Genomic DNA, 19,013 nt, shown 5'->3' on the forward strand with positions numbered 1-19,013 from the left:
TCAGCGAAGGAGCGGGCTCGGTAATACACGGGCTGATGGGGAATAATGTCGGACAAGTTGAAAAAAAGTCATCCATGAAATTGCTTGTTGCATCCTCTAAAACCTCTTGATTGATGGTGGCAATTTTAAAGCCTGGCAGTTCCCCCTTTTTTTGTAGATGTATTAGAAACAGGCGCTTTGGACTTGGAGGAATAAATGCCCACAGAACCTGCTTTAACTGTGTTACAAAACAGCTATTGGCAAAGAAACGCTCATTCAGTCCATTGCAGTTTTGTTTTGTGCATTATCTGACAGAAAGGCCTCTGGCTTACCATTATTATATTTGACTACAAGAGTGAGTGGGCTATTTGAAAATCTCATCTACAACGGACAATTCCTGAATGACTGAGAGCCCATATAAACACTTTTTGACAGCATTTTTCCAAGGGACACTTTGCTTATTTTTTTCTTCCTCTTTCTGTGGGTTGTTTGTAATTCCTTTGTTTGTAACCATTTGCAAGGTATTTTTTCTGATCTATTACTGTGCCTAAACTTTATTCTTTCACTTTCTTCTTTATTCTTTGTATGTGGGTTGGATTGTAGTCAACACAAAGGTATAAAGAAGAAGAATTGTCCATATTTTTTTAATGTTTCAGGCATTAACCTCCGCCTCACAAGTCAATTCATTTGTTTTGGTGTGGCGTATGTTGTTATAGCCCAAAGGAACAACAAAATGTTCCTAACATACTTCATTCAGATGTGACCATTGCGGGAACATACTATACCTTCACATAATAATGGGTGTTGCTAAAGCTCACATCGAACTCAACGTATGAAAATTACTTTAAACCACGGTGTTGGCTGCAGACACCACTCAGACTGTGCTCTTTTGTCACCATGGCAACAGGACTTTTACCCTTAACATGTGAGGTATAGCTTTTATAGCAGTTTGGTCAGTGGACTGCGTGAAGGACCTTAGATATGTTGTTTTTTTGTTGTTGTTTTTTTTACCATATCTGCACTTACTTATATCAGCACACGCCGACACTTACTTTCAGAGCTAATGATTAAAAACTTAAGCTACTATAATTACGTCTTCTTTTTGGGACTTTTCTTTCTCTGTCTGGTGCCAAATCTTCTTTAGTATGTGTTAATGGCAGTTGGACAACATCCGCCGCTCCAAATCCAACATGGCAGACTTATTTTAGATTCCTATACTGCGACATGGATCTGTATGTAGGCTGAGCTGTTTTTAGGGTCATAGCCCTCTCATCGCTTCACTCGATACTTTTTTTTCCTCACACTAATGATTACCAAAATGCTATAGTTAGCATTGATCACTAGTGGGCATGATACTCAAAGAGATAAGCAGATGGCTATTTGTTGTCTGTGAAGCCTATTAGTTATTTTTGTTTCATCTGACTTGAAAGCTTTAACTTGTTTTTTGTGATGGGGTTTATAGGCCATATTTGTTACATCTTTCAATGAAAGTCAAGATAAAATCCGCTGCATAAGGTGTCTACACATTAGAAGCAAAGCATGCTGATTTGACATTGAGCAATTACAAAGCTATAACCTTAGATGGATATTTCATTTCAAACAGATGCCTTTTGACATGGGGGAAAAGAAAATAATCATCACATGTCAGCTTAAATTACACCATGTAATAATAAGCATTTATTTAATAAGTCCACATGCTCGAAAAGGAGTGGGTTTAAGAGCAAACTTAATTAATTTCCACTCTTTTTCAGTAAACTAATTATTATGCTGAACCAGATAATAGCATGGTAAATGGTAAATAGTAAATGGTCACAATTTACAGTATGTACAGCTAGCTTTACAACAAGAAACCACTCACTTATTCACACTCTCATGCATACACCAGTGTACGCAGACACTGGAGGCACGGCGGGTGAAGTGTCTTGCCCAGGACACGACTATGGCATGTACAAAAAGCAACATACTAGAACTAAGATAAGATAAGATAGCCTTTATTGATCTCCCAATGGAGAAATGTACTTGTTACATTCAGCTCTTAGAAACACTCAGGGTGTGCAAACAGGCAGAAAATGTGAGAAAAATAAACAACAAAAAACAATTAAATAGTAATAGAACTAAGCCCTTCTTCAGCTCCGTTTCCCTTTTGAAAAGTATTTGAAGTGATGAACGTCTGGATATTCCTTGAGCTCTCCTTTTAAACTATTCCACAGTGTCACTCCACATATCACTGCACAAAAGCTTCCATCCAGGTACTCACCAGGCCTTACCCTGCATAGCATCCGAGATCTGACGTGATCAAACATTCACACGGCGGCATAGCCTTGTGAAATGATATGTCTGTCTTTGCTGTCTTAGCAATTAGAAATGGTCAGAATAGTAGTACTTTGCTTCACCAGTTTGTCAAGAGCACATTTATCAATGGACTAAACACAGGCGTGAACAATAGCGCCTTATAAACAATTGATGAAAAAAGGCATGTCCTCGCACCTCCTCTCATCCCGACGTGTCTGTCAGCTTCACTTCCACTGCCTCACTACCGAGTGACAGAACACAACCTGCTCCTGAAATATTCATTTTACTTTATTTTTCCTGCCTGTTTGATTGCCACTGTACACAGCGCCGAGTGGCAATATCCTGCCAGACACCTGTCACACGTCAGCCGTGGCGTCTGCTCGTCAGTGTCTGTGCCTGCTCCCGCTTCATGTTCATTATAAGCCCGTACCTGCCTATTGAATTGTCAGATGAGTCTGCCACGACACTCTGCTATTTTGAAATTAGTAACAGTCCAAATAATAGTGTCATTGTAAATTTGCAGAATGAATGATGTGATTGTGTGTTACTGAGGTGAGAAATGTAAGGCGTTTTTTTTTTGTACGAGATTAGCAGACCTGCCATAAAATTACAAGACTCCGTGCTGAAAGAGGATTGGAATGAACAATAAAGGGAGCAACCCACAACATTCAGAAATGATTAGTTAGCTCCGCACAAAAAGAGGACTTTTTTTCTTTTTCTTTTTTCAGCAAATGAATATTTAAAATGCTTCTTTGCAATTTGATTTCCGACTCAGATTTAGACTGGATATCCTAGACATTATTGCAGATTAAATTTGGAGAAAACAGATCGGCGCTCTGTTGTATCGTCAAATGCGAATAAGAACATCATGAATAAAAGAGAAAGGTCAGCCTTGAGATATGACTATTATCAATTTACTTTCACATGATTGCAGTCTATTTATCTACTAGATGTATGTGTTTTTAGAATGCCGTGCCACAGATTCTGTTTAGAATGCTGCAGCTAACACTACTTTATTGAATACTACTACAACAGTGCAAATTATACTTCTTATTGTCCGGGGTAGACTGACGGTAGACTGACACCCATTTAGAAATTTGTAAAAGTTCAAGGTCACTCAAAATAGGTTGATGTTAGCTGATGTGCTATTAGAAATAAAACCCTCTTTTGGTGAACGTGCACCCACCTTGCCTAAATGCTTCAACTTATTTGACCCGTTTAATACAATTTCCCTTAAAAAAAAATACTTTTGTAGGACACCGGAGTAAAAATATCTTTTGACACACGCACAAGAGGTCTGTCTGATGTCGAGTGGATGGTCTGAAGGAGAGACAAGGGCACAGCTGTCATACTGAACAGACGGGGGAATCACCTGAATCCACAATTGATTTCTGTGAGTGAAGCAGAGCTCAACTCCTGATATCTGTTGACCTGATGAGAAATGTCGCGGCACAACCACACTGCAGCGGGAGAGACAGGCCGCTGGCAAATGTCATTTTAGCAAAAGACGACTAAGTGTGTCTGTTTGAGCTGCACCACTGGCCCAGTTCTACTCAGGGACGCCATCGTCGCTCCCAGACACGTGTAAACTTGTGAACTCCACTTCTCTGCTGCCACTAATGAGGAGACAGCTCGTACTTGAGAACCGGCTTTAGCATATTTCAATTCGGGACTTCCATAGTTGGAAATATCATAGTTGGAAAGAAGTTGTGCAGATACAAATGCTTTGAGACCTGGTCAAAGAGATCTTAAATACTACAGTCAGAATCAGACTATAGGGCATAATTTACTAATTTATTTATTTGCCCTATTGCAACCAATGTCTGATTGTTTGATGCAGGTTTCATGGTACAGATGCTGCTGCCGTTGTCCCACAAAGGGTAAAAAAAAAAATCTAAATTGAGCATTAAGACCCTCCGTCTGATAGCAGGTGCTGGTTAATGTAGAGAGGATTAAAAGGTTGTGGGTTCACTTCTCACATGACTTTCTCCACCTGTTTGTTGGTTTGACCAGCTTCCCACCATTAAAAGACATAGTTGACTGTAGTGTATTTGGTAAAATATGGCCACAGTCAAGTAGGTGAAGATATGTCCCGCTAACAGCAGCATGCAATGCCAATAGCGAGCGTCAAACAACCAAACTGATCGGTGACTTTCAGCATCTTTATTAATGTCAACCATGCGATTGCCTGCGCTCTTTCTGGGTTGCACTTCCAGTTCCCGGGGCTATATTAGTTCGTCTTTTATCTTCAATTATCTTCAATAACAATAGCCTTGATGATGCCACTTTAATCACAACATCACATGATCAAAGCACATGTTCTTATCTCTTCTATTGTGTTCATTTGTGAGTGTAAACTTGCTCCAGTGTGTGTGCGCGCACGGGAATAATGGCTTTCTCCTTGGGAAGCGGCATTGCAGGTTGTGATGATGCAGCACTCCGTATACAAAGGACTGAGATATTTTTGGATCACTTACCGACAACATCCTTAAGCATTTCCGCCACTTCTGGGAGGCGTTTAAAACCTCATCATTTGCATTTCGTTTATCTCCGGAAGAAAATATACAGATTTGTATAGATATAGTGATCAGGATGTGATTTGCAGCTTTCTCATGTTATCTGTAAGGAAATAAAATGAAAAGTTGCTATTGATGTGCAGACGACTCAAGTAATTACACATTAGCCTTACAAGCTGCGCCATAGTTAAACACAGTAAAACACAGCACTTTGCCAAGGGGAGCAGGGGGAGTGGCTAACTGAAGAAATGAGCAAAGTTGTCTGATATGAATGCTGGTATTTTCACCAAACATTGCGGACCATAACCACACTGAGAAAAGTGATGCATTAGCTGTTCCACGGACCACTGCTTTTGTGTACAGCTCTGAGACTTAAAACCTATACAAAAACGCCCTAGAGGTTTTGATGTCATACAATGTAGTTATACAATTCACCAGCAGAGGGCGCACAACCCGTGCTTACCAGTGCAGTGAAATGGGAAGTGCTTTGGTGAAGACTGGAGAAACTCCGAAACTGTGTTGAGCGTTGGTTGCCGAAACATGTGGGGATGAAACAAAATACTCCTTTAATGAATTCTTAACTCTTGTAAGGTCAATGAGTTTTGTAGCAAAGCTGGTCTTGAGCATTTGACCGATTTAATAGATCTAGTCATTATCACATCAGACATTCACTATGCGTCTTGAGATTTTCCTTCTTAGTTCGTTCCTTCTTCATAAGCTTTCCTAGTAATACTACTTTTGCAGACCTGTATATTGCACCTATAGGGTTGTAACGGGGCAGCTCTTGTATAGAAGGAAGCTGGCAAGTGGGTGGAAGTGCCAGTTTTCTGTGGGGTGGCCAGGACGTTAGCTGAGCCCTGTGTTTTATTGAATGAAGCGACCACTTCTGGTAAATATTTTAATCGGATGAATGTTTTAATGATGTGATCCGAGTTTTAAGTGCTGTTTAGTTTGTATGGCAGGGTCACATGGTTTTATGGAAGACCGTCTTGTAAGTGAGACTAGGCACGGGAATTCAACGCCAGGCATTTTAAGAGTTTCAGTATTTGAATTATTAAAAGTATTTTAAGCTTAAAGTAATAGATAGTTGCTTTGCGTTTGTCCGCTCCGTGAGGGGAATCTGCGTTTGTTTTGCATAAAGACAGATTGCACAAGCGGACTAACGCCTTACTTTTTGTTTGTTTGTTTTGTTTTTTCACTTCCCTACGACCTTACCCCATTGCTGGTTCTTCTGGTCCATACCAAACCCGGTCATACGTGTGAGCATTGATGCTTTTGGTTTGCCGTGTTGTTAGCTATTATGCCCTGAGTTGGTTTGAAGTGAACTGTATCTGCGGGTTTGTCTAAATTAATTCAGGCTTTGAGTAAGGTGACTGAAAACAACACAGCGATTAAGTAATTATAGGGACGCCCTTCTTTTCTGTTATAATAGGTAGTATCTGGGTAAGCTTTATTCATGTTGTGGTGGCCTTTCTATAACACACCACAGACTTGTAACAGGTAGCATATTCCATCTTATTGTATCTATTCCCACATAAGCCATCCATCTCGTCTGTAAGTTCTCTTAGCGGCCTTCTCCCGAACCGCGACTGTGGCTGCTCTGATGATTTATTAACTCGTGCTGTTTGATGAAGCTCTCCTATAGAACGCTACTTGATAGAGTCTTGGAGCAATGGAAACAATTTCGAGCCAACTTCACACATAATTAGGCACTTTAGCTGGCGGTCCTGATTTTGAAATTAGCTGAGCTGGGAGCAAACGCACTCCTACCTCACCAGCCCCAGTGGCAATAGTGAATTTAGTGGTGTCTGGCACAGTGATAGGCTGTAGAAGTGCTCTTTTGCAAAACTGAATGTGGAATTGCAATTTGAAATATCCCCTTTGAGCAAATCAAGAATATCTTCTATGGAAAGCAGGCTCAGTAGTAGATACATTTGGATCTATGGATTTGCCCTAAAACCTATTAGTTCTAATCCTACAATTAATCTTATGGATTTCAGTCATTTCTTACTACTTTCCCATTAGGTGACAGATTTAGCCCCGAAAAGGCCTTGAATGAGAGAGATAATTAAATGTTGAGATCAAAGGGACAGCTAGAAGTGAAGTTCAATAAATTAACACCCATCCACTTCGTCCTACAATTTAACAAATTGATAATTGAGCATTAAAACTGTAATATATTCAAGAATGGGGACAAATCAAGTCGAGATGCACCGATCCAGCTTTTTTGCTACCGATACTGGGGTTTAAGTATCCGATATTTACAGATTCCAAGAGACTTTCTTAAAAGTGCCTTTCTCTGAGTGAAAAAAATTAATTGACTCTTTTCTCCATTTTAAGATCAATAATATTTTATTGTCATGAATGTTACGGATCAATTATCAATGATATCTATTCATAAACTAATGGATGAACATTAAACAAGGATCACTGGACTTTTCTGCACTAAATATCCTTGGGTATATGACTTTAGGTTACATTATATGAATATGAATATGAATAATCTTTATTCGGACCATAAACAAAACATAAAAACACAAACTCAAAATACAACCTGCCATGATTGTGGCAGTTGTGAGCTCAGTTTCAGACGTGCAGCTCAATACTTTTACATCTTAGTACAAACAATTTTGTTTTACCTTTTGCACCTTTGAGATTAGGCTGTCCGAAAAGGAGTGGGGGGAAGTAAACACTTATTTAGTCCCACCCCTTTAAAATTAATATTAACAACTCACATGAAGTGATCTGATAATTACAAATATGTTAGATCAGTTATTTCTTAAACTTCTTCAGGTATTTCTATCATAGTAAACTAAAACATGCAGGAGCGCTGCTTGGATATCCTTGTTTTTTTCAATAATCTAACTTTGGTGCTCTTCAGTGCAGGGATCAGCAATTGACTTTAAAAAGATACAAAACTGAGGCACTCAAAGAAAAGGTGCTGGTAAAAGGCCTTTATTGCAGCATGGCCATTAGATTAAAACATTGCCTACGCGTTTCAGCCATATAGGCCTTCTTCAGGGCAGTACTGTTCATAGTTTCTGACCCAGCCTTGATCATATTTCGTTAGCATTAGCACTCCCCCGCTAGCTTATAGCATGCTATTGCTTGTGCGGCGATCAAAAATTCATTTGCGGAGGTTGAATCTAAATCAGCGATTGGATTCTCCATGTTCTTAGCTTTACAATGATATACAGCATCCACATATTCACTTAGATTTAGGTGGTAAAAGTTGTGTTTTTAAGGCATTGAGAGCCAAAGCTAGTATCAGTTCAGTATCGAATATTTGAAGCCGATACCCAATATCGTATTTTCCCCCCAGTATCGGCTCTGATATCCAATACCAGTATCAGATCGGTGCATCCCTTGTCTAATGTGTGGTCCATCGTGGTGTTAAACTACACGTTTTGTTAATGTGTCACTAAGTGGTAGAATAAGATTACAGTCACTGAGCAACACTGAGTCAGTACATTTATCAAACATTGTCACACATTGCTTGCTATTAAACAATGTACAGCGCAGAAAACAATATCATTTAAATAGTATCGTAAACACAAAAGCATCAGAGTCATATTTCAAACAGCTTTGAGGATTCATAAACGCCTCAGTGAAATCCACATCGTACAGTGTAAACATATCGCCCTGCGTGTTTCACAGTACAGTTGAGGAATCCACACAGTCGAGCGAAAAACCCCATTCTTTTTTTCATAATTATTCCATTAGCCCTGTAATTTCATTAAACCAGGCTTTGCTAAAAAGAAGAAGGCGCCGACTGCCAGAGGTAATTAAAAGATAAGGTGGAGCGCACAGCCACGTGCCCAGTCTGGATACATTAAGACATTTAGCTTCTACTGAGCAGCAGTTTAGTGCGGTTTGACACGACCGTACTGCCGCGCACAGGGAGGGGCCCCACCTGCTAACATAGGGGGACCGGGGGAGGGGGGGGGCGACATATGAAAAGTGACGCTTGCACAGTGGTTGTCAACATGGATGCATCATACGGCGTAAACAAGCACTGTGCTGAGACGAGCCTACGTTCTAGCGTTTTAAATCGGTTGAGGCCAGGCCAACACCATTAGAAACACCACTTTTCCCTCCGCGCCTTTGTTTTTTCGCCGGCTCCGAGTGGGCGGTGGAAGAGCTCATCCGCTAAAGCATTACAAATATGTGGATGCATTTGGCTGCGCTTCTGTTTTCGCGTTTGACCCTCAAGCATATTAAAGAAACATACTGTATCGTTAAAAGTCATTACTTATTCATTTCGTTGATTCATTATTTAGCGCGCCCCAGCTGTCAGAAGGCGTCAGTGTGCTTTATCTTACTTTGTGATGTCAGGGGAGCGCTTCTGACTGGGGTAGCATTTAGCACATATTTGTTTAGAAGTGCTTTTGTTAACACATGGGGAGGGGGGGGGGAGGGGGGGGGGGGGGAATATGGCAGGAGTTTCCAATCTGTGCGGAGATTAGAACAAGTCAAGTGGCGAAAACGTTATTTCTTTTTTTATTATATTTTGCAGGACTTTTCCTCATATTGTTCAGTTGGAATGCTTTCCTGCCAACACTATAAAGTCTTCAGTTCTTCCCCCAATAAGAGTTGTTCAAGTGGGGATTCTAGTTATTCTTGGCAAGACTTCAAGACTTTATTTTTATTCCCTTTGCCATCCATGTCTTTAGAACTTCACTGTGTGTTGGCTGCGCCTGGTTTCATAATAAGCGCAGATGGGATGTTGTAAAGTACCATGGTGTTCATTGCAGCGTCTACTCCACCCCGCAGCTGCAGCTTGGATGAGCTGCATAAAAGTGAAAAGATTAGTGGAGAATGGATCAACTTCATCAGTTAATTAAACTCTTTTGCGACTTGATGAGCAATTAATCAAGGCAGCGTGCGGCGTGTCAAGCTAGAAGCTACGTATGCATGTATATTATATTCCCACGGGGCTGCCCAGCGGGGAGCAGCACTTACCACCAGAGATGTCCTATAGGCTGTAATGGAGTCGATTTATATAAGCAGCTATCAATCACTGTCTTGACATAAGCCCGCATCCTATTACGCTCCAGGATTAGGCGCCTCAAAGTGCCCAAGAAACGGCTGTGAGATTGAATTTCAGGAATTATTATTTGGGACAAAATAAAATTGTCATTTTAAAGGCGAACACCAGCATCTGTAGCGGTCTAAGGGTATTAGCGAGAGACAAACATGACGCTTGTCAAATATAAAATTGTGTTTCCAGAGCACTCGTCGTATCTCTGATCTGACACGAGTTGCCGTAATCTAATGGCGAGCTTTTTGTCCTTGTCTGGTAGCCTTTCATCTGCATCCTGCTTTAGTGTAGTGCTTAGAAGACCTGTTCTTTTCATGCTGCACAGATTGGAGCAGGCAGTTTGCGCTAAATGCAGTAAATGTATTAATGAGACCATTGGGAACATTGGAAGTCAATTGAAGGAGGTTTTTAAAAGTAGCATTTTAATTGGTGTGGGTCTCACCACCTTTTGCAAAACCATTTAGGCGTTTTTAGCGTTTGATGGTACATAGGGTGGGGGGGGTAAAGCTTTGCCATTCCAACTGCTGCTCCCATGGGAATTGTGAATGCAGCGGCGAACGCATTAGAGCCTGGTGGTGTGGCGGTGACGTGGGCACATGTTTCAGTGTGTGAGAGTGGAGCTGCGGAGGAGAGGAGCAAATCTCTGCTAATGACTGAGATTACACAAGGTTTACCACAACACCACCCGAGTCTCAGATCATCCTCCTCAAGTGCAGCCCTCACGAGAGCGGAAACGGGGTCGTCTGCTCGAGCGCTTGATTTTGAGCCACCTCCCAATGTTGTTAGGATCATTTAATTTATGATTAAATACGGTACACATTTGTAGTCTACAAGAAAAGATTACCAGAAGCTTCTATTTTGAGTTTAGTTGTTTATGGCTCATCTCATTTGGTTTTCTAGTATGAAGTAGTGATTTTTGTATTATTATTTTTGTTGACTGGACTGACTTTATTGAGTGAAGGACCTTTTGCCTCTTTCTTCTGAGGCTTGTATTTTTTCAAGTAAGTTAGTGAAAACAAGAAATGGCTGGGGTATTGCAGTTCTGAGACTTCTGAAAATCTTTAGATCTGTGTCTAGATGTTTATTCCTTGTATTTATTTGTTATAGTCAGTACTCCATCGTTTTGACCTGTTAAACCCCTAATTATCACCCCTAGGCTGTAAATAATAGGCGCTGCACTTGTAGAAACGAATTAACTAAGATATGAATGAGTTACTCTACAATGCTCACAATAATGAGTGCATTGTAAATAACATATTGCCCATCTGTATATTTGGTTTCCTGGTCATGAACACCCGAATTTCAGCTTCTTACGTGGAGCTTCAGTTTGTCTGTTTATACTGTTTTGGCTTGGTCCTTTATGCCTGTGAGCACTCTGTAAATTGTGTTGTGGCTTTAACTCATTATATAACTGGCTGCAATTACATTACAAAGCATACAATTGTCCCAGTTTTTGGTTATTCGCTGTGACACATTACAAATGGTTTTAATTGCACTTTTAGCTGGTGGCTCTTGGGGCATGCTGAACTTCTTCCTCCACACTTTAAAAAGCAGAGCGCCGTGTGTCCAGGGGGCTGTGTGTGCATATGGAGACTTAGATGGAGATGCGGTGTAGTATTGGCGCTGCTGCTGACTGGATAATGACATGCACAGCGCTGCTACAGTAAGTCGAGCCTCCACCAGATGCTCCCCTCTCTGCAGCTCAGAGAGAGAGAGAGAGAGAGAGAAAGAGAAAGACTGCACCAGGCTGGATTAGGCATTAGGACTCAAGAACTACAAAAGACAATCAGTGCTCGGGCTGTGGTATAAGCGACGTAGGCAGCATCCAGGAGGGGAGAGTGACTGAGGGGAGCCTGCCTCTGTCACATGTGCAAAGTTGTGGTGTCAGCCAGATAATGTGCTGGCAGGAGACTGGAAACAATGGGACGAGGAGATCTACTTAGAACTCTACCTGTGGACTATTCCTATGCCGCTGTAGTCAATTATGTTCGATCTTTGGACTGTGTTGGCCTAGGTTTGCAGGATTGTCCTCATTGAACCATATCTGAAGATCTGGAGATGGGTCACTTTGCAAACAGCATCACGTCATAGAAGGGGGCGTGGGCTCGCCAAGGGGCAAAACAGAATCTTTTGGGAAGCACAATTTTTCACTCTGGCGAAATATAAACTTATTTATCACATACAAATTAAGTCAAGTCTAAATCATGTCCATATGGAGGTTTATTATATAGATTGTTCAGTAGAAGCGGGAAAAAAAGGCAGTCGTAGCTAGCGCATCATGTTAGAATTCTCCGTTATTTATGTATTTATTGGCTGTTGAACCACTTTGCTCCTCTCCATGTCTTTGTATCTTTATTTAGTAAAAACTATGTTCATAATTCAGCATTTGTTACAGTAGTTTTTGAATAATCAGAGAAAGTTGTTTTTGTTTTCCCCCTCAACTGCTTTCAAACATGACCATATGGGCGATTCCAGAGATGCCGTCTGTATCTATAGGCGCTGTACTGTGTGTCAAATACAGAAGGCTAGTATTTTCCCTATAGTATACCTTGATCTCAATTTAGCTTTGTAATGTTCTGCTTACGCCTCAAGCATAGCCACCACACTCACATTTATTCCGGCAAAGTTGGTGATATGTCACCTGTGAACTATCGTCAGCATTTTCCAACTGAGCTGTTGTATTTGTGAAATTAACCCCACAGATATTAAAATAACCATTGAAGAGTTTGTGTTATATGGTACTATTACTGTATGCACACTGATTTATAGCACAGTGGATACCCATCTGTTCTGGATGCGAACAGACCAGTGGTAAGATGCCTCCGGTCCTCCTCAGAACCATGTTTTGGCACTGTTTGAATAATGAACGCAGACTTCACAGCCTTTTAATGAGTCAGTTTCACGCACACCAGTCATGCGCTCATCTCACTCACATGTGAAGATATTTTTTTTTTTTTGTGGACTGATGGAGAAGAAACTTGTTTAAAGTATTTTTGGACACACAGCCAATACCGACACACAGGGCAGGTTCTGTGTGATTGGTTGATAAACACATGATGCAGAGTTTGCCTTTTAGTGTTGGTTAAGTCATTTTTAAAATAGTTTTATTTGCTTACCTTTTTATTTCAACTATTTATTGAGACATTAAGTTAGATATTCTTCTAAAGCCAGCCATTACTGTAGTGTGCCAGCAGATTTAAATTTTCAATAATGCAACTTAATCACATCACAAAGTCTAATTTCTACAAATGGAAACATTGTCCTTCTCCAATGGCGCGGTCAATAGCCTGATAATAATAGCATGTTCCAAATTAATATCCAGCATTGCTCTAAATGCACCTTTCCCAGCAGGACAAAAAAAAACATTGTGCTACATTGTGGCTCGGGTCCAAACTGCAGCGAGTGGCCATATGGTTCTATTCATAAAGCTGGCAGTCCACTATAAAAAGGCACAGGCCAGCTAATGGAGAGAAAAGCGCTGCCTACTCACGTAGTTTATGAACAAACTTTCTTTAATTCAATTATAGTTATTGTATTAGGACGGCTGGGCAGTTCTACATTATAAGCTCAGCCTGTAAGCCCTGTCTTCTGATTTCAATGGGTTTGCTTCCCAGAACGACTGCTGTAAATGTTTAATTAGCTGCTCTAAAGAAAGGACTCACTAGTATGCTTTGCACATTTTTAGAATTACTGATCTTGTGTGTGTGATATAAACAATAACATCAACGCAAATGGGGAGATGTGTCAGATGAGAGTAGAAGAGATATTGTTATTGCTTCTGCTGCAACTAAATACTGTCCAATTTGAGCTTGCAAATCACATTCTCACTCAAAGAAAGTCAAAGAAAGTATTAGCAACATTTTGTAAAAGACAATTTATTTAAAAAGAAAATGTGCTTTTTCCGATTTCTTTGTTTTTCCTGCTCATCTCTCATGTCTCTTCTGTGTTTTCTTGTGTCTTTCAGGAAAAAGGGAACATTGCAGTTGTGTTTAATGTGGGCACAGACGACATAAACATTGAGGAGGCGGCTAAGTTTGTAAATGATGGAAAGTACCATATAGTGAAGTTTACCAGGAGTGGTGGTAATGCCACTCTGCAGGTGGATGACCTGCCTGTCATAGAGCGCTACCCCACAGGTGAGTGAGCCATATACTACTACAACAGCTACTGGTGATGATGATGATGATTATTATACTTGTCGCTATAGTAATGTATTGGCTGGTCTGTTATTAATGGATTTAATCATAGTTTCTTCTGTTTCCAGCTGCTTGAAATAACTTAAACATGAACTAACTTGATAATAATGTTGAAGCATTCGTCTCAATCGTTGACTGTTTTATAATGTCATGCATAATTCACTCTTCCGAAGCCACCGTTGCCTTGGGGTAGATTGATTGAAACATGGCTGAACATCTTTGCCTATGGCCCCTCCGACCACAACCAATGACACACACTCCCGCGCCACATTCATAGGCAAGGTGAAGTGAGCGAGGAGGTCTTTGTTCAAGGACACAATGACACTATGATACATGAGATCTAGCACGGAAAATTGTGAAAGACAATGTTTAAACCAGATCTAAACCATTTTTTATCCAAGTGCAAAACAGGTACAAAACAGGTACAAAACAAAATCAGCCATAAATCATGCCCATAACAGATCACGCAAGGACCTATGAGGACAACACTTCTGAGAAAGCCACACATTCCCAGTCAAACAACAATTTAACAATTCTCCTAAACAGTCAGTGCTGTTTGTCAGTTATGGCACCCAGCTTTAGAGCGTCTATTTGGAAGCACCTAAGTGTAAAAATGGCATCCACCCACAGTGTCGACATGTCTACATTATGGCTCCCATATACATAAATAACCCACCTACGGCATGTGCTTACTGGAACCCAATCAATAGACTATTTACAGCCAAATTACGACTTTGATTGTGGCAAGTAATTGTCTGCCAGTTCAATATTTATTTGAATGTCGATACAAGAGATTGATTGAAGCAAAAGAAAATAGATGGAAAGGGCTGCAATAACAAAAGCCACATTAATCTCTGGGCGACTCAATATTAATAACCATTTGGTGCTTAAAATTTGACGGTGCGTTTTTAGATTAGTTTACGACATGCAACAAATTCGATATTTACTGTATATTAGTGTTATTCTGGTCATTGACGGTAACAGCAAGTGTAAGAACATTACTTACAACACGAGTGAGCTGCATTTTTCATCGTGCAGCTGGAAACTGAAGAATTGAATGGTATGTTTGAATGAAAAGTAATGACCTGTGTTCTATGATCTTTCTATGAGGTATTATGCTTGCTGGTGTTGACAAAAGCTGTGCAGGATGAAATTAGCTCTATGTCACTTCCATGTCATCAATTAAGCTTCCCATAGAGTCAATGCGCTTCAATCAGAAAGAACGTAATCCTGTCTATGAAAAGGATCAACAATGACCACCGAGTTGGGTCTTGCTGCTGTTGTTGTTGTTGGGTTTTGCTGACGGAAAGACGGTCATACTGTTTGTCTGATATCGTCAAAAGTTATGTTGCGAAAGTGTCAAGTTAGAGGGAGAAACTGGACAAACCCAAGACAACACAAACCTGTGTCCGGTGAGTTTGCGTAATGTTCGGTGGCCGGTTTGATTCGGGCCAGGTTCACTCGGGCAAATGACAGATTGGACTCAACCTCATCACTGGCCCCAGGTGGAAACAAGATGCTAATGGCTTCTGACATGTTGTGGACACGGCGAGGCGCACAGCAGGGTTAATCGCTCCCATCAGTCATAAACGCTCAGTTCATAAACACCCACAAGGATAAATAGAAATGCCTCAGCAAATGTGCATGTGTAATTTTATCTAACAGCATGATTTGCACCTTTTTGATTATGTTCTCAAACCTTCTTCATAGCAGGATCACTGATTGCTAATGTACCACTGTTACTGTTACTGTTACTGTGCACCAAAGCCCAGTGGTGCAGTGGAGGAAGCATACATTTTATAAAATTATTAAAAGAAAAAAGGAAAAGAAGGAGAAGGAATAGACTAGAGGTTGACAGATATATTGGGCCGATATATGGGTATTTCACAGTATCGGCCAATCTAGCACCGAAAAAAGCTAATATCTCTGGGACCTAGAGTGATTGTGACTTCCTGTTTTATGAAAGAGCGAAGTCAAGGCTGTAAAACAAGAAAATTGATGAAAACAATTTCACTAAACCTCCGCCAATATGGACATGCTGCATGTCATTTTGAAGAACCTGGAGAATTCAACCGCTTAGTTAGCTATAACCTCCGCAATTGTATTTTTGATCGCAGCGCAAAATGCCATTGCTAGTAACAGTATGGTAATGCTAGCGGCAGGATGCTAATGCTAACGGCAACTAATCGGGCAAGGCAAGTTTATTTGTAGAGCACAATATTCATACACAAGGCAATTCAAAAGTGCTTCACAGTTGCATACAATTACAAGAAAGCAGATAAAAACAATACATCATAAAAAATAATCAATTACAGTAAAAGGCAAAATAACTGTTTTCAGCCTGGATTTAAATATTGTCAAATTTGAGGCCTGTCTCACGTCCTCATGAAGACTTCCAAATTTTAGCTTTAGCCTCAGCATGTTTAGTCCTGACTCTGGGAACCACCAGGAGACCCCTCCCTGAAGTTCTCAGGGCCGGAGATGGTTCATACGGCTCTAACATGTCAGAGATGTACTTTGGCTCTAAACCATGAAAAGACTTGTACACAAGCAGAAACTATGATTGAATCACCTAAAGTACTCAAACAAAATCGGCCACCGCTGGAGTGGCCAAGTATTTTGTTTTTTACAGGATTATAGACTAGACATTTGGAAAAATAGAGAAACCCATATCGTTCGACCTCTAGAATACACTCCGCTATAGAAGTTCGCAAATGAGGGCACATCACTCAGCAGTGGAAACATATTCATTGAGGTTAAGTGGCTAATGCTAAGTTATACCAATTTCCCCCAATCATGTATCAGTGTCAATAGCACGATGCAGGCTAATTACCTCTGATCACAATTACAGCAGCTCACCCCGAGCGCATGGAGCCATTCTTCTGCGCCCTCGCCTGCGGTTTGAGCGGCCTCCGTGTCTCGTCTGACGCTCGCATAATAGCAGCCCTCCATCGCTCTTAGGCCACTCTCAGATCAACAGTGATTATAACAGGAGTAGACAGCGCAGATAGAAATGATGAGTGCGGAGTGTGAGAGACAGAGAAGATTATATGGGAGGGAGGGAGCCATCGTTCTCAAAGCAGGGAAATAATTGCCTCACCAGGGTCTATATCGTTGCCCTTGTAATCTCATTAAAAAAGTCTTGTACCGCATACTTATGTACCATTAAAAGTCTTTAGGACAATTATCAGGATCTCCAATGAAAAACACTCACTGCGCCCTGCTATTTAACCCTGACTCAGAGCAGGCTCTCTGCTTTACAAGAAAAAGCAAAACTGCTGTCCTTTAGCGCCTTGGTCCCATCATCCATGGAACTAATGCAAATTCAGGACCATGGACAGTTCCTCTACTCTTTACAGTGAGGGTGTCCAACATTTCCCCTCTGTGAACTGCTTGATGAAATACAGCACAGCGCTTCAGAAAGTTTGAATTAAGTGGATAACATATTTTACAGTCAGACATCAAGATGAAAGAAATAAGATGAAGTCTCCTCTTAATAATTCACTATATTGACCTCATTGTTTTTAATGTGTTCACAAATTCAGGCATGTAGTGCACAAATAGAAGCCTGTTGAGAGCTGGCGAGACTCCTGCTCTACTGTCACACATCCAGGACACAACAACCTCCTATTTATTCAGATTTGGCAGGAACTACATCAACTAGTAACACACTATAGAGTAAACAACTCACTTTGAGTGGGGTACACGCCCATGCCCAATTATTAGTCCCTCCTAAGCACAATCCGTATTCATAACTAAAACCCTGTTATTTCATCCTCAGTTCTCTTTGGTTTTCAGCTGCATAAAAGGCATGGAAATCCAGCCGTTCTCTTGAGCCTGAGCCATGGAAGTAATACCGCCACAATAGCGCTGCCAGACCTGCGGGCTACAGCACACTATCCCATTGGACGAACATGCACAGTACACACAGATAATGGAGATGTCCCTGGCCTTATTTTGTACCATTATGAGAACGCAGTGCTCTTAGCTAGCACTTTATCTCTCCTCCGTTCCCTTCTGTCCTACATTCCCCAGTCTCATCCCCTTTGACCTCTCTCTCTATGTCGATAGCAACCTTTATCACCTCCAGTGTCACAACGCGAAGAGCCTGGGTTACCCACTAAAGCTCGACCTAATCAGCTTTTTTGTCTCTGTCCGCCGTCCTATTCAGGGTATTATGCACAGCGGCTATTACTGCGCTTTCAAAAACGCCCCTAGAAGCCAAACCAGGAGAAAAGGGACTGATTAATACAAATAATAGCCTTATTTGTTTCGGATCCACCTCCCAAATCTCCCGACTCCCCGAAACAACAAGTGAAATTTGCATATTTGTTGATTCAACGTGGCGGGGATGTCCGAGGGCTTGTAACGAGATAAAAGCGCCCTATACCTTATCTGAGCACTTTATTAACAAAATGGAAACAAGTGAGCAAGGGCAGAGTAGGTCGGTGTGGGACTGTCCCACTGAATGGCCGCTGTCTGGCAGACGAGATAAGCCTTAGTCCCGCCCCCTGCACTCCATACAGGAAACCAATCTGCACTCGGCAGCAGTTGTATGAGCCGCTATTGCGCTCTGGATGAATGGGATGCAGCGTGGAAGCCCAAGGGAGGCCATTGTTGAGCACTCCACTGTCCCATAGAGCAGATCAATACACAATCGGGGCTTGATTATATCCACACTTAATTAACCTGACTATAAGGATCGCCTGTCAGGCTTCTGCTGCTGAGACAATCACATCTGGCTACTGTGTTTTGAGAAAGAAATCACAGCGCACAAATGTGTTGTATTTAAGACCAGCCAACGATTCTCAAACAAGCACTCGATGTTGGAATACATTGGCAAATTCCATCGAGTGACAGCCAAATGCAATATTACTCAACTAAAGGATGTCAGATTTGCTTCAAGAAGCTTCTGATAGCAAGACAGCGTGAAATCCAAGGTCAAAATTTAACAGTCAAAAGGATGAATAAAACAGATGAGTGTAAAAT

At 41.1% G+C, this 19,013-nt stretch overlaps 1 protein-coding gene across 21 annotated transcripts in view; it reads left to right on the forward strand.

Moving 5' to 3' along the window:
- Positions 1–19,013, forward strand: part of LOC306965589 (neurexin-1a-like) — a 300,028-nt gene that overhangs the window by 229,002 nt on the left and 52,013 nt on the right. For all 21 annotated transcript variants that reach the window (XM_079560083.1, XM_079560089.1, XM_079560080.1 and 18 more), the window contains one exon: positions 13,793–13,964. In XM_079560083.1, coding sequence (XP_079416209.1) covers positions 13,793–13,964 — 172 coding nt within the window. The remainder of the gene's footprint in view (positions 1–13,792; positions 13,965–19,013) is intronic.

The sequence above is a fragment of the Gobius niger genome, assembly GCF_951799975.1.
Source record: "Gobius niger genome assembly, chromosome: 7".
Lineage (NCBI taxonomy): Eukaryota > Metazoa > Chordata > Actinopteri > Gobiiformes > Gobiidae > Gobius > Gobius niger.